At 39.2% G+C, this 14,374-nt stretch overlaps 1 protein-coding gene across 4 annotated transcripts in view; it reads left to right on the top strand.

The window, feature by feature from the left end:
- Window positions 1-14,374, top strand: part of LOC110827857 (uncharacterized) — a 217,794-nt gene that overhangs the window by 78,614 nt on the left and 124,806 nt on the right. For all 4 annotated transcript variants that reach the window (XM_087351044.1, XM_087351045.1, XM_087351046.1 and 1 more), the window contains 2 exons: window positions 5,405-6,466; window positions 14,129-14,233. In XM_087351044.1, coding sequence (XP_087207170.1) covers window positions 5,886-6,466; window positions 14,129-14,233 — 686 coding nt within the window. In that variant the 5' untranslated portion in view covers window positions 5,405-5,885. The remainder of the gene's footprint in view (window positions 1-5,404; window positions 6,467-14,128; window positions 14,234-14,374) is intronic.

Genomic DNA, 14,374 nt, shown 5'->3' with positions numbered 1-14,374 from the left:
GTGCGTGCACGCGTTTGTATTGCGAGTACATTATGTAAATGGGGGGGGGGATGCAGTTACTGGATGGACGCGGTTCTATTTTAATGTGGTCAGACTCACAATGAAAACAACGCGACGCATTCACACGCCCAGCAAAATATTTCGTACATTAAATTTGTGCGATAATGTTGGCTACCAGACAACCAGTAGCTGCAAAGGGAGTGTGCATTGGCGTTAGATCGTCTATGGCGCAGTGATTTCACTATTATTCTCATTTGCGAATTTAATATATTGAACAATTAATAAGAATCATGTCACTACTAGTGGTGGCTTTACGAATCGTATACCGGGTCATCCCCATAAAAAATTGAACCGAACGAGTAATTGGGTGTTACAGCTGATGTATTAAGACGTTAACATTCATAATAATTTAAGTCTCTATACTCCGCATTACAGCCTGTTTTTTAATTTAAGTAACGAAACAAAGTGATATTTTCGTTCGGGTAAAAAGCATCGGCCCCATTACCCAATACAAGTGGTCCACGGAATTAGTCTAATTTAAACCATTAGTTTATTACTGAACAGCAGCTTGGCTGAAAATTTTAGAAGATCTTGTGTAAAATGTCGGCTATTACCTGACACGCCTGTCTTTTATGATGATTAGAAGAATAGGAACGAGCATTTTGTACAGATCTGCGAAGTTCGCGCATATTAGTTTGCTTCATGCTGACATTTTGTAGCTAAACAACCCTTCTCCTCTTATTCGCTGTCTGTACAATGGATTGGTAGCAGGCAGCATGTAACACCAACCTCTGAAACCAATTAATGTCAGATACATTACACAATAGAAATACGATGCTGAGTATGTTCTCACAGGATAGGCTTTGGAGGGTGGGGAGCGCGGACACAATTTGTGTTCCTATCTTCCAGGCGAATATGCTACCGTCTCGATTTAATTAACCCTGCAATCGGCACTCTGCTCTTTCCGCCTTGAAACAGCAATGGCCGGCAGTCACGTGTTTGGCAGGCTTATTGCTAATCTGTCAATTTCTCTCTTTTGCCATTGGATCCGCCACAAGTTTGCCGGAATGTGTTACGACCGCTACAAGTTCGCGACTCTATTCTGAAATGCTTGGAGTTCAAATGAAGAGCTGACATCTGTGGTGCATTTTTTTCTAGTGCTGGGGCATTCTACGTCACACGCGGGCGGCGTGATGGCACATAAAACAACAAATCTACGACAGAGCTTTCTTTATGCAAGTTGAAAGTTACGTAATGCAAGTGCGCCGCGCGAAATGCCGTGCTTTGGAACTAAATATAGCATTCATGTCCGCCATAAATGTTAGGGAACGGAACAAAATGTTCTACAAAATGTGTACTGGCTGTCGGAATTGAGTTTTGTCAGCAAATCGCAGGTTATCTTCGAATTCCGTATGATGTTACTTATTAATATCGTTGGAATTCGAATGATGGATTATATTTACGCACCTAAATATTTATAACCTTTTAGATTCTGTGAATAGATCTTCTTATTCACATATGCAGTATTTTCCAAAAAGATTTACACACACGTTGATTGAATAAAATAAATACATTTTAATAAAATAATCCAATTGGCAGTTTGTGAATTGGCGGATCTAGTGTAGGTGTTCAAAATGGCCCTTCCGTGTCGTCCGAAATACAACACTCGGGGATAAATAACAAGGTTAATATTCCGTGTTATTATATGTATACAGCTTTATGGGTCGTTATGTATAAATGCAAGTGCGCTTAGCGTTGTGTTCTACTAGAGTAAATTATAACGTGAAATGAATTTCTGGGATTGATCCCGAAACGAAGAACGTTTATTTAACATTTATTTACTTGATATTCGAATCGGAATATGTAAAGCATTGTAAGCCGAGTTAATGTACATTAAATATTTAGTCTGTATTTAAGTGTCATCTATAACTTGAGCGTATGCAAAAAAGAAGGGTGGTGTGGCAGCAAGACTGGTAGTGTAATAAGTGTGATCATAAAATCCTGTACCCACACTAAACCCAAGTACAATTTCTTCGTATTTATAACAGGGATTCTAAATATTTTATTTACTTTTTAAGGAGAGATTGGTTCCTACGTCGTATTTAAATACCTTTCAATTATCCGGCGTATAAAGACCTATAGGGAAAATTTTAGAATATTTATCCATTCATACCGGCCCAAAAATTAAAAGGATAATGATTATGCCACCTTTGCATCTTAGGTGCGATTTTCGACAGTCACATATTATCCGCATTCTGTAACCATTCTCGTTGTTCGTAGCAGATAAAATATTAATCTGAAGCACATCCAAATCTGTGACATGATACATCTGTTTATTTTCTTGAAAGTTCTTGTCACTCTTGAGTGAATGACAGCAGTTTACCTACGCCTGTGCCATTACGTATTCTGCACTGTCACATGCTGTTTATTATAGTAGGCAGAACTGTCTCTTCACATATCCTGGCTGAAAATTGTGTTTCTTCGTTGTTTCCTCCAGGTGAGTTTCGGAATAACATCTTCCTTCAGTACGCCTTCTTGATGTTCTATTTTCATTCGACGCTCGTTCGAATGCGTCATTAATGTTTGGAGGGTCAGATAGTTTTCACAGTGAGGTTATTTAACTTCTATATATTATACCCTTTAATACTGACAGCAGTTGATATTTTTCATCAGGCAGAGTGCCAATTATAATAGGTTTAATTATAAAATATTTGAAACATTCGTTTGTATTAGCATGCAGGATTTTAATGTTATTGGCTAATATGGTTCACTGTGATTATCTCCACGTTTTACTTGTAAATACATATAGCCTATAGTTTGATTTGCTGTTAAAAGCTTTGGGAATTCATACTTAAAAAAGCATTGCATAGTATTCGAATCACTTTATAACGTGACTTCAATAAATATTTTCAGTGATTTCACCTTTAATAGATTGATTTGCTATTATACATACATACACACACGCACACAACATTTAGAGTACTGTATTTTACCATTACTCAGCTCCGTGGATGTTAGCACCTGCGTTATCTGACCACTACTAATAATTAGCAAGCTGTTGCATATTTTTAAAATTCGAATAGAATATTCTGATTTAAATAGCTGTAACCAAAAAGATGTATAGACATTTTACAGTCCATTGACGTGGGATATTTATGCTTTATGTGATGGTTATTCATTCTATTTCACGCCCTTTCTCGTTTGCATTATAAATTACAAATTTAATTTTGTACACTAATTAGAGTTCAGGCTCCTTACGTGGAAATACACTTCGTTTCTCGGCAGTACAACTGTTTCCAACTAACGTGTTCAAACGCCGACTTCTGGTCTTCTGTGACAGTACAGAAATACAAAGGCTTTTTGTGGTGTTCTGCTGACAAAATTATGGTCAAATTTATACCGTGTGACGTAGTCGGTTGCATTTGTGGTTAGCAATTTCTGTTTCTCCAGTTACACCCTACGTTTCTGAATTAACCAGTTTGGATTAATGAAGGATCCACGATTTTAAAAATATAGAATAAATGTATAATTTGTACTCTCCACGAAAAATTGTAAGATTGGTAAGATGAGTAACATGTATAACAAGAAATAATATATAGCGGCGCGATTAGACTGTCTCAAATAAGTCTTATTCCATTCTTTATTTTCTGAATTTTTGGATGCTTAATGGCTCCAGGTTCAATGCTTGTGTTGTAAAGCGTCTGATGAGAGTCGAAATAGATAACAGCTGAGGAGCGAGGAGCTTGTAATGAGAGGATAGCGGTTCCTTTTGGTTTGGTTTTTCTGCCATTCGTATATGTAGACCCAGAAATTTATATAAAGTCTGGAATCCAGTCGGAAACGCGTTTTATACATTTTGGACTCATTATCGCCTTACTATTGCAATTGAAATAGAAATGAGTGGGCGTTATTGTGGATGGATGGATCGAAATTTCGCACGCATGAGAGGTGATAATGCACACAAACTGCTTACCGCAAAGTCTTAAGGGAAGTGAGAGACTGAATTATGTAGGCACAGATTGTAATATAACATTAGAATGGATTTAAAACACATAGGGCAGGAGGGAGCTGATTGGATTTATCTGGCTCAAGTTAGGGTCCAGTGGCTGGCTCTTGTGAACACGGGACTGAACGTTATGGTTAATAACGATCGAGAAATATCTCGATAACGATTCTACTCCAAGGAGATGTTGCATTGAAGTTCACCTGATGCTCTTCTGTATAGCTCAATGGTTGGGCTCGCCTCACGGTGTTAAGGCTATTTATTGGCTGTGTATGCAGCGCTAAGTCACCTGTATAAAGTGATTTATCGTTCTTGTTTCTAGGCACAGCAAATAAGTTACTTTCGACGATACGCTACAAACACTTCAGTAATTAACACTGTTTAGAAAGTAGTTGATGCACATATTTAATTTCAGCACAACACTATTTTCTGTAACGAAATTAATTTCCGCAACACTGAAAGTTTATAGGCGCTAAAGCATTTGATGCATGGCGCTTCACTCGCAACAATCTTTGCTCTAAATGAAACAACTCCCGATCCTCTCCATACTGCATAATTATTTTCTGTGTTAATCGGCTAGAATATGTAAAGTGGGGTTGAAGTAATCTTATTCATGTCATTATTTATTATTGTTACACGTAATATTTTGTTACTAGTTTGGCAAAGAACTTTTTGGCCTAGAATTAAAATGAAACACAGAATAAAGACGCCTTCGTCTCAAAAATTATGGTTACGAATACTTGCTTGTGAATGAACTTTAGGATGGGACATATAATGCCACCCGCAAAATTTCACCAGAAGAAATTTTGTGTTTAAGTTATACAAAGCTTTGTTTAGAATTTTAAATTTTATGAATATATTTATTCGTTCCTCTGTAATATTCACACTTCACAGTGTACGATATATTACCAAATACAAACATGAAATATCGGAGTCTGAGGCTTTAAAATCTATGCCGTTTCCCTGATTTAGTAGTACCTTGTTTGTCTGTATTTGTTTTGCAAGTTTTGTTTCTTGTAACTTGCTGACTTGATGCAATTGAATTATTATTACAAATATATTCAGCAGCAAGTTGCTTTTGTGCAATATCTTTCTCTACACTCATGCTATTTCTTGATATTCTGTTTGTTGTTATTTTGATATATCTGTTATTTCTGTTCTTCTCTTGCGCTGTATCTGTAACTGGCCATCTAGCTGTTGATGCAGCACACTAAAAATAAAGAATTGCACTGAAATTTTTGTAGTTACGCAGACGCATGTGTCTGGCGGTTAAAGAATTCTAAAAGTGCGCTATTTTAATCTGGTAACTTCAGAAGTGCGAACTTGTTATACAAGCTTGACTTTCTTATATTGATTAACAAGTACCTCTAAGCTAAACTGTCTGTTTTATGCCTTTTGCAGGTATGCTTGAAGACGGTTGGCACACACTCTGCTCACCGATGGCATTCACAGACGATGCAGTGAAGAGGAAGGAGCCTATAAATATATGCGTATCATTAAATGATTTATGTGCAGTTTAAAGACAAGACAAAGATCTTTTTGGCGTTTTACTGCAACTCTTCATGATTCTGGTGGAATGTACGATTCTGTTAAAATAATGACTTAATGATTGAACATTTGTGCCTAATAGTTTTGTGACGCGTTGGTCAAAAGCAGGAGTTAAAAAGTGTTTCAGAACGGTTCTACAACATTATTTGCAAAACATCGAATCCGTGTTACTACAAAATGAGGTCGATGAAACGGAAAGTGTCTCGGTCTAACATCATTAGCGATATTCAGTTGTTAGTGTTGTTAATGGTATACAATTGTCTTGGTGTGATAATCTTCGGTGAAGAAGGTATTTTTGAGAAAGTACCGGTGTACTGGGGGTAGTGACGCTAGTATGTGGCGGATGTTGGTACGCGTGTACCTGTTCGTTAGCTGTTGTTCCGATGTTATAGTGGTTATGTCTCGCCAGCATCAGCCGAAACACAACTCAGCGAAGTGTGGCGGTGACATCAGCAGTGACAAAGGAGTGATACAAACGCCCGGGTTTCCTGGTCCATTTCCAGTCCCAATCAGATGCCAGTGGGTTATAGACGCGTCTGATCGTGTGCCTCCAAATAACTACTCCATCGTCATTTATCTAACACAGCTTTATGTAACAACAGGCTTAACGTTCACAGAATTTGCATTTTTTGAAAAAGGAGCTACTCCAATGGGAAAGCAACTTGTACACACTGTGACAGAACAGAATGTAACTCTGGTACACTGGCTGTGGACGCGCAGCCCCTATCTCGTCATAGACTTCACACTGGACCGTCTAGAGGGAAACCACCTGCGAGTAATGGATAATCTGCTGGATGTGTATGGCTTCAACATAACGTACGAGATCAGCGGCAGGGACAACCCTGTGCGTCCTAATTCTTGCAACGCCATCCTCTGCTCCTTCCTGGGCAACTGCTACGCCAACAGGGACTTCGCGTAAGTACTCCTCACATTCTGAAACAATCTCTGGACTTGTAGCTTCAAATTGTGAATTAGGAAGTATTATTGAAAATACTGAAAATAAGATATTAAATGTGTTTTTCAAACGACATCCGGAGGATGCGGTGTTCTCACGGAGGTAAGTACTGTCTACTACTGGGCTGTAGCGCCGTGTAGTCTTGTGAAAGTATAGTAACATTGCAGAAGTTGCTACAAAGCCGTACAGTCTAGAATGCAGGCAGGCATGTTCGCAAAAAGAAATTTATACACTGTATGCACTATTGTTATTATTTACGGAAGGAAATTGTTAATTACAACACAATTTCATGATGAAACCTGAACTGAGGCTACGGAATATGACTGCGTAAATTTTACCGAATTCTGCTACCTCATTTCATATTCAAAGAAAGGAAGACAACCAGAGAATTGGTGATGCACTAATGCCTCTGGTGGTCCACGATGTAATTTTGGTTGAACCACCACGTTGACACAAAGTAAGCAAAGGTTATACACCTGCCGGTTTTTAAGCAAAATGTAAGATTATTAAACCTGACGTATAAAAGTTATTAATTTCGCTTTAAGAAAGATACTTGGCTCCTAAGTGCTTTTTAAACTTTTCAGACGTCTAGTTGTGAACTAGAGACGATTTGTCATCCACAGACAGCAAGGCAGCAAGCTCTTCACAGCAACAGTATTAGGATTTTTGTCTGCTTTACCATATCCCCCGTCTACTAACTCCTTAATCAAAGTGTCGAATATTCTGAAGCTCACTTGAAAGATCTTGACCTCAGTCTAAAGCCATAAGTTTAAAATCCCTGACGTTCACAAAACGGATCATGGCAGCCGTTGGAACTTGACAGGAAGACAGGCCTTGCGCTCAGAAACTTTGTATAATTTCACAGCTATCAAAAACACACGTTTCTACTTTATGAAGAATTTTATACTTAAATTGATCTAGTAGGCCTTCGTTACTTTTGTAGTTGAATGGATGACTGTAACAACACAGAGCATGCGTGAAGTGTAGAATTTCTCGCACGTAAGCACACTTAAATGCGAATTAAGAATACATATCATCTGTTCTTTATGTTTTCTCGATTTAAATGTTTGACAGTTAATAAGAATACGTTTTTATCGTAATTTGCGTGTGGTTAGAAGCCAGTGCAGAGACTTTCCGAGCCGTCCTCTTATACGATTAACCAGTATTCAGAAAGAATGGGTTATTCAGTCTCTTCTGCGTAAATCTACACTCGGAAAAGCGTAACACGTGTCACCTGTTCCTCTACTCAATTTTCCCCCCAAAAGTACAAGTGTATCTGTAAGAACAAGTGTTAGAAGTGTAAGGGTTTTGTAAAGTCTCTGTGCACACATGCTCTATGTTGCGCACGTGACTTGCATGTGTGTGCGCGCGTGTCTCTACACTCATATTTGAATGGCTTCCAGTACTTTTTCTTCAAGATGCACTGGAACTTTGGACTCACTCTGTAGTTTTAACGTTTAAAATGGATGTTTTCTTACGGGAAGAAACAAGCTCTATCAGAAAATACAAGAATGGTGTTTTAATACTGTGTCTCTACAGGGCATTTTGTAAATATAATAGTTTATGCCTTCATGTAAATTTTTGGAATACTAAGTCAAAGATACTGAGAGTAGCAGAATGGATATAAGGCTCGTAGACCAGAAAATACATAGTAGAATTATAAATTTATGACCAAGTGCTTCGGTTGGTTAAATGATTATTAATAAGTAATTAATCGATTACAATTAATAAGCGATTTACGTTTCTTAAAAAGAGAGACAATATGCTTAAAACATTCTCTACATGTCCATTAGTCATCTGTTACGTAAGGATATTCTTTAACATTGTGAACTGCAGTGACAGGTTAAATTCAGCTTTCTTTGTCACGAAGGTAAAATATAGTATTATTTTGTCTGTCTCCAATTTATCGTACGTTTGCCAACTTCCTGTAGACTGACGTGTTAAAATTGCCTTCGGATAAAGTTCATCATCAGTCATTTGATTCACATCATCTGTCTCCACCTCTCTCCTTTCTTATTATGACCTCATCCACATCAGAATTTTTAGTTTCCTGGTTTTTAATTGGCTTTTTACAAAGACATTTAAACTTAGTAACTACCATTTACATGTAGACAGGCTTTTGCGACTTGGTGTCTACATCATTTCGAGTTCAAAGAATGTAAACTATTTGGTTTCTAAATACTTCTGTTCTTCCAGACATGTTTGTATGTTTATAGATATGATTTTACATATGTTTTTCTACAAAGTGGTTGTGTTACATTCCAATTCCATTTAGTAGATCTTGTCTGCCCGGTCATAATGAAGAAAATGAAAAGTGAGACAGAGCTGAAAACAAAATTAAAAATTTATTGTCTGAACATGGTTATTATTGTAACATGAGGTAAAAATTTATTGGAATACCGGTTGCGCATCACTGACTTAGAGAATTATTGGGCAGTGTCTCTCACACGAAGTATAATTGCTATTTGACCCATATATCCGCTTGGCATGAGCCCATGATGGTGTGGTTTCTATGCAAAGGTCAGTAACACATGCCACAGTGTTATCTGTTTAGACCGAACTATGTTGTGTTCGTGTTTGTCATTATATCTCAACCAGATACAAAGGGAGATCCGTTTGAAATGATATCCTACATATTTTTTTCCATTCTCACGCCACTACTTAACCCCTCACTCTACTTTGTTGGAAAACAGGAAAGATTTGATTCCGTTTGATGTCTTTGAACGATTGTTCGCTGTCCCACATAGCCTCCGGCTTAGTACCCATCATACAGAGGAGATGTTTTCAGTTACTGTGATCTGTTACCAAAGGCTGCGTTTTGGACGAGGGTTTGGGCTCATCGAAAGCAAAATCTGACCCACGTAGAGATTTTTTATAGACATCAGATTTCAACTTGTCAATTGTCCACCGTGTGTTATGGAATGTTTGACACAAACTGCGAAATAATGACGTGTCGATATACTGGATAATGTTATGGAAATTGAACAAAATAGAAGTTGTATTTAACAGGCAGTAATTTGCTTCGTTTTATAACTTATTAATCAAACCCCAGATCTAATGTATATTTTGATTGCTCCACATTTGTATAGAACAGCTAGTTCAAGAAAGGCAAATTCTAAAAACACTGAACTTTCCAATTTCGATCATGGATGGAAAATGCTTTGTGTGTCTGTAATATCTGCATGGAGGGGAAGGTCTGGCAGTAAGTATCAACAGCTTATTTTCAACCGAAAGATCAAGTATATCATCTCGTTAGCTTGTACAGAAGACAACGATGAAAGCTCGTTTCTGTTCTGGCCAAACATGGGTTGCGTTGAGTGCTTAGGTGTAAACTATGCTTGTTTTTTTTTTAATAAGAACCAAAATTGTATTCTATTATTTCACTTGAATTTGTCACATACGCTGAATTGACGGACTAGTAATATTTTCTAAGATGCTTTCTGCTTTTTAGCGTCATGTAATGTCGTAGAAGTTTACCAACGCTTCAGAGGTCTGTGCTGAATCCATTATTAAGGCGCTACAATTTACAAGACAGCCATCTTCGTACTCACCGCTGTGAGAACGTCAAATCCTACTAAGCAAGAATTATTTACTGTTGTGAGATATTATTTTCATTATAACTAACTAACTAACTAACTAACTAACTAAGTAAGTAACTAACTAACTATATGGCTTACCGAACCCAAAGGTTCATCTCCGAATTAAACAAAGCCCTCCACCGGACCCTGTCCTGGGTCAACAAAATCCAGTCTCCTTCAACTCTTATCTCCCATAGATCCCGCCTGAGATTATCTTCCCATCTACGTCTAGGTCTCCCCAGCGGTCTCTTCCTCTCAGGCTTCCCAACCAATACCTGGTGCACACCTCTTGTCCCATCCATGCGCGCTACATACCCCGCCCATCTCATTCTTCTAGACTTAATCACCCTGACAATACTGGGGGAGGAGTACAGATTATACCATGTTTAAATAATCAACTCTGATTTCATAAGTAACGTTTTCTGTGAATTTTTGTTGCTTAATTAATATATAAAATCGTTATCAAAACATTTACAAAACAATTGACGAGTGAATTTCTAAATATAACACGTACAAATCATTTCATTTTTGTTCGGTTCGTACGATCCATTTTGTATCTTGTTGGTGATGTCGAATAGGTTCGATCTGTGCCAGATATCTGTATTCAAGAATTTATTTGCCTGCGCGTAGGCTCCTTTAAGCATCGGAACACCTGTCACGAATATCCAAGCGTCGTATCTGTCTGACGATTCTCAGTCGTCGTGGCATTTTAGCGCCGTCAGTAGTAACTTCCGGAACCGTGCCCGTTTGACGCAATTGTCTTAGCTTTAATCTTCCGTGACACACTTTGATTAATGGTGTACAATTACTTAGAAAGCATTGTGTTCAGAAGGTGCACTCTCGTTAGGTTTGTTTCCTTTAAGTCTCCGTTCCTGTTTTCGAGAAAATGAAGAAGGAAATTCAAGTCGCAAAGTCGCAACAGAAAGAGACAAGTCCAATGTGAAGTAGAAATGTCACAGGAAGATGAATGTTTGGTGACTGTTGGGGTATCCTCAGGAATTGTAATGTGCCAGATGCAGCCACGTTGGTAATGTTCTGAACATTGTGACCCACTTGCCGAAATAGTTAATATGCTACGTAAAAATGTCTGTCTCCAATTAAATATGTGGTGATAAATGTGTCTTCTGAAAAGATGCTTTCGTCGTCTTGGTGTTATGATAATATGCAGAAAGCAGTGCGTGGCTTGCGAGAATTCTGTATGTCCAGTATATCATATTGTATTTCATAATAATTACCATGCTGAAATAATAATTTACTCTGCACTAAGCTATTTTGTTCCACGATGAGTAAATATGTGTTAGATTTAATTTAAATTGGGCTGATAACATACGCGTATTAGTTTTTGTGTTTAAAATTGGTGTTAAAACGAGAAGAATACTCAGATTTCTTTCTGTTCATGAAACAGACCGTAACGCTGATTCGTTGAAATGTACAGTTATTTTCTATTTACTTACATGCAATACTTGTAGCAAATGTGAATTTGGTTTTAAGTTATTTGGAGAAGTATGTAGAGATAGTGCACTGCCTTTCTGTGGTTTAAAAAAGGAAGCAATCGGGGCTTTTGAAAACACGATGTTGACGCTTCGAGTTCCAAGAAAGACGGGACATTTCTTAACTATCTGAGCGAGGATTAGCGTCTCAAGAAGGACCCTACTCCATGAAATCAGTTGATTCATTGTCCTGTATTGCATGGGTGGTAACAACTTAATGCTCCGTACTTACGATCAGACGACTGAGCTTCTGTTTTCCGCAGAAATTCTCACTCCGTTGACGTCCAAACAAGCAATGTGCAGACTGTCATGGCTTTGGACACACATTACCGCTTGTTCGTTGTTTGAGTGCAAGAAAGTAGTGGTATCCCGCTACGCGCCAGGCGTTTGTGGGGACGAGTAGAGCTCTTCCTTCTCCTTCTGGACCTTCGCACGTGTCGGCCGAGCTTTGTCCTCCTGGAAATAATCCCTAGTACCCACTGGATAACGGCTAGGTGTGCCTAAGCGCCTGGAAGGGGGAACTATCCTTTGTCCCCACCGGAGATCGAATCCCCGTCGTGCAGTCCATAGTTAGACCCCACATTGATTCAACAAACACGGTCCCCTGCACTTGGGTGCTTGCTGATACGAGGTGCGATCGGAAGGTTTCCAGACTGCGCGTATAAAAACCCGTACACTTATCTCAGGTATTGAATTCATCCATCACCCTCGAAGTAGTTCCCCTGGGAGTGAACACAACGATCCCAACGCCGCTGCCAAGCCTGGAAGCATCCCTGGAAATCTTTCTTTGTCAGCCTGTCAAGCACCATCTGCGATTCTGCCTGAATCTCTTGCCAAAGACTCGCCAAAACGGCTACGGAAACCTATGAAATGCTAAAGCAAGCATTTGGGGAGTCCGCAATGGGTCGTGCACAAACTTTTGTGTGGCATTCACGTTTTAAAAATGGCCGAACCTCTGTCGATGATGACGAGCGTTCTGGACGACCATCTTCGAGCACAACGCCCGAAAATGTTACGAAGATTCGGCAGGCCATTCACGAAGATCAACGACTTGTGCGACATTGTTGGGATAGGCTATGGGACCTGTCAGCTGATTCTAAAGGACGGAAGCGGCCGTCAAAGTGGCGCAACCACAACTGGCTGCTGCATCATGACAACGCGCCAGCGCACACCATGGCCGTCATCCCGCACCCTCCTTAGCTCTGTGTGACTTCTTCCTCTTCCCAAAGATGAAAATTCAGCTAAAGGGAAGGAGATTTGAGACGATAGAAGAGATTCAGGCAGAATCGCAGATGGTGCTTGACAGGCTGACAAAGAAAGATTTCCAGGGATGCTTCCAGGCTTGGCAGCGGCGCTGGGATCGTTGTGTTCACTCCCAGGGGAACTACTTCGAGGGTGATGGATGAATTTAATACCTGAGATAAGTGTACGGGTTTTTATACGAGTAGTCTGGAAACTTTCCGATCGCACCTCGTATGTTGAGGGCTGATCAACATTCTAACCCAACGTTGTGGTCTAGTAGTTTCCACTCTTGCATCACATCCGGAAGGTCCCGAGTCCGGACACAGGCTGTGCCGACTGAGTTCTTTTCGTGATTTTCCTTAGTCCCTCTAGGCAAATGCCAGGATAGAGCCTTAAAGTAGGTCACGACCGCTTCCTTCCACATCTTTTCCGATTGATTATTCGTTATCATCCTGTTATTCCATGTTAAATAATCTGAGGTCCTTGAAGCGTCGTGAAATAAACTACAAATAAGCTCATATTAAACGGGAATCATAGCAAAAGCGAGAAGAATGGTTACAACCTTACTCTCCATATTTTGGTACAAGTTTGTTGTTTGTGGATGCGTATTTATCCCGATGTACGCTGAAACCACGTATCTTGATAACGTCATTTAAAGCGACAACACTTAGGGACATATAAAGTTTACCTCACAGACTGAAATTTATAAAGATATTTTTCGGATGTTACAATGTTAACATGGTTACTTAAAGCTGAGTAGTATTTGAATAGGAAAACATAATCTCACACAGTCATACATATAAATACAGCAATAAAGAATGGGTAAGCGTTAATATATGATAGAAGTTGCCGTCCAAAATGTTTCTTAAGTTAACATTAAGAGCTTAAAGTAAAGAAGTACTAGATTTATGGCGGTTGTTTGGAGAAAGTGGATGGAACAGGTTTTTTAAGAGAGGCTTCCTCTGATTCTTGGTCGGGAACGACAATTAATTAAATCTCGGAGCTCATAGTGTTTTATTTATGCAGTAAAGAGCCTGTGCTTTTCTATAGATTAGTCTTTGTCTAAGCTGAGTTCAAACTAAACACGCCGCTGCACAAGCGCTCAAGTCTCCTGGTGTGATATCAAGACGTGCACCATTCAAAATGAGTCAGGGTGAAATGTTGGAGCCAGCGCGTAAACAGAGGGCGTATCGAAGAATGAAAACCGCGTATACATGAAAAATTGCAAACCAAAGACGTGCATCGGGGTATAACTGCACAATTTAATAGTGGTCAAGTGTGTGTTTATCAAATGCATTTGATTTTGTTACAGGCGCTTCTGGTGCTCGTGTTTTGAGGGATTTTCCGGGCCAAATTGCGGGAAAGGTCCCGGCTGCGAGCGAGGAAGGCAGATTTGTCAAAATGGAGCGTCATGCTGGTAAGATTACACTTTAACTCAGTCATCCAATAAGAGCCCACACGAACTCAGGTTTGTAACTAAAGGAGTTTGATTTCACAAGTTACTCATTCTCTATCGTTGTCTGCCATTACGTATCGAGAGTGATCATATTTTTTGATA

The sequence above is a fragment of the Zootermopsis nevadensis genome, unplaced genomic scaffold (genome assembly GCF_977971745.1).
Source record: "Zootermopsis nevadensis isolate Lab colony 2312 unplaced genomic scaffold, Znev_1.0 Znev_ptg000018l, whole genome shotgun sequence".
NCBI classification, from domain to species: domain Eukaryota; kingdom Metazoa; phylum Arthropoda; class Insecta; order Blattodea; family Termopsidae; genus Zootermopsis; species Zootermopsis nevadensis.
Note: the sequence above shows the minus strand (reverse complement) of the source record. Positions and strands in the feature narration are given on the sequence as shown.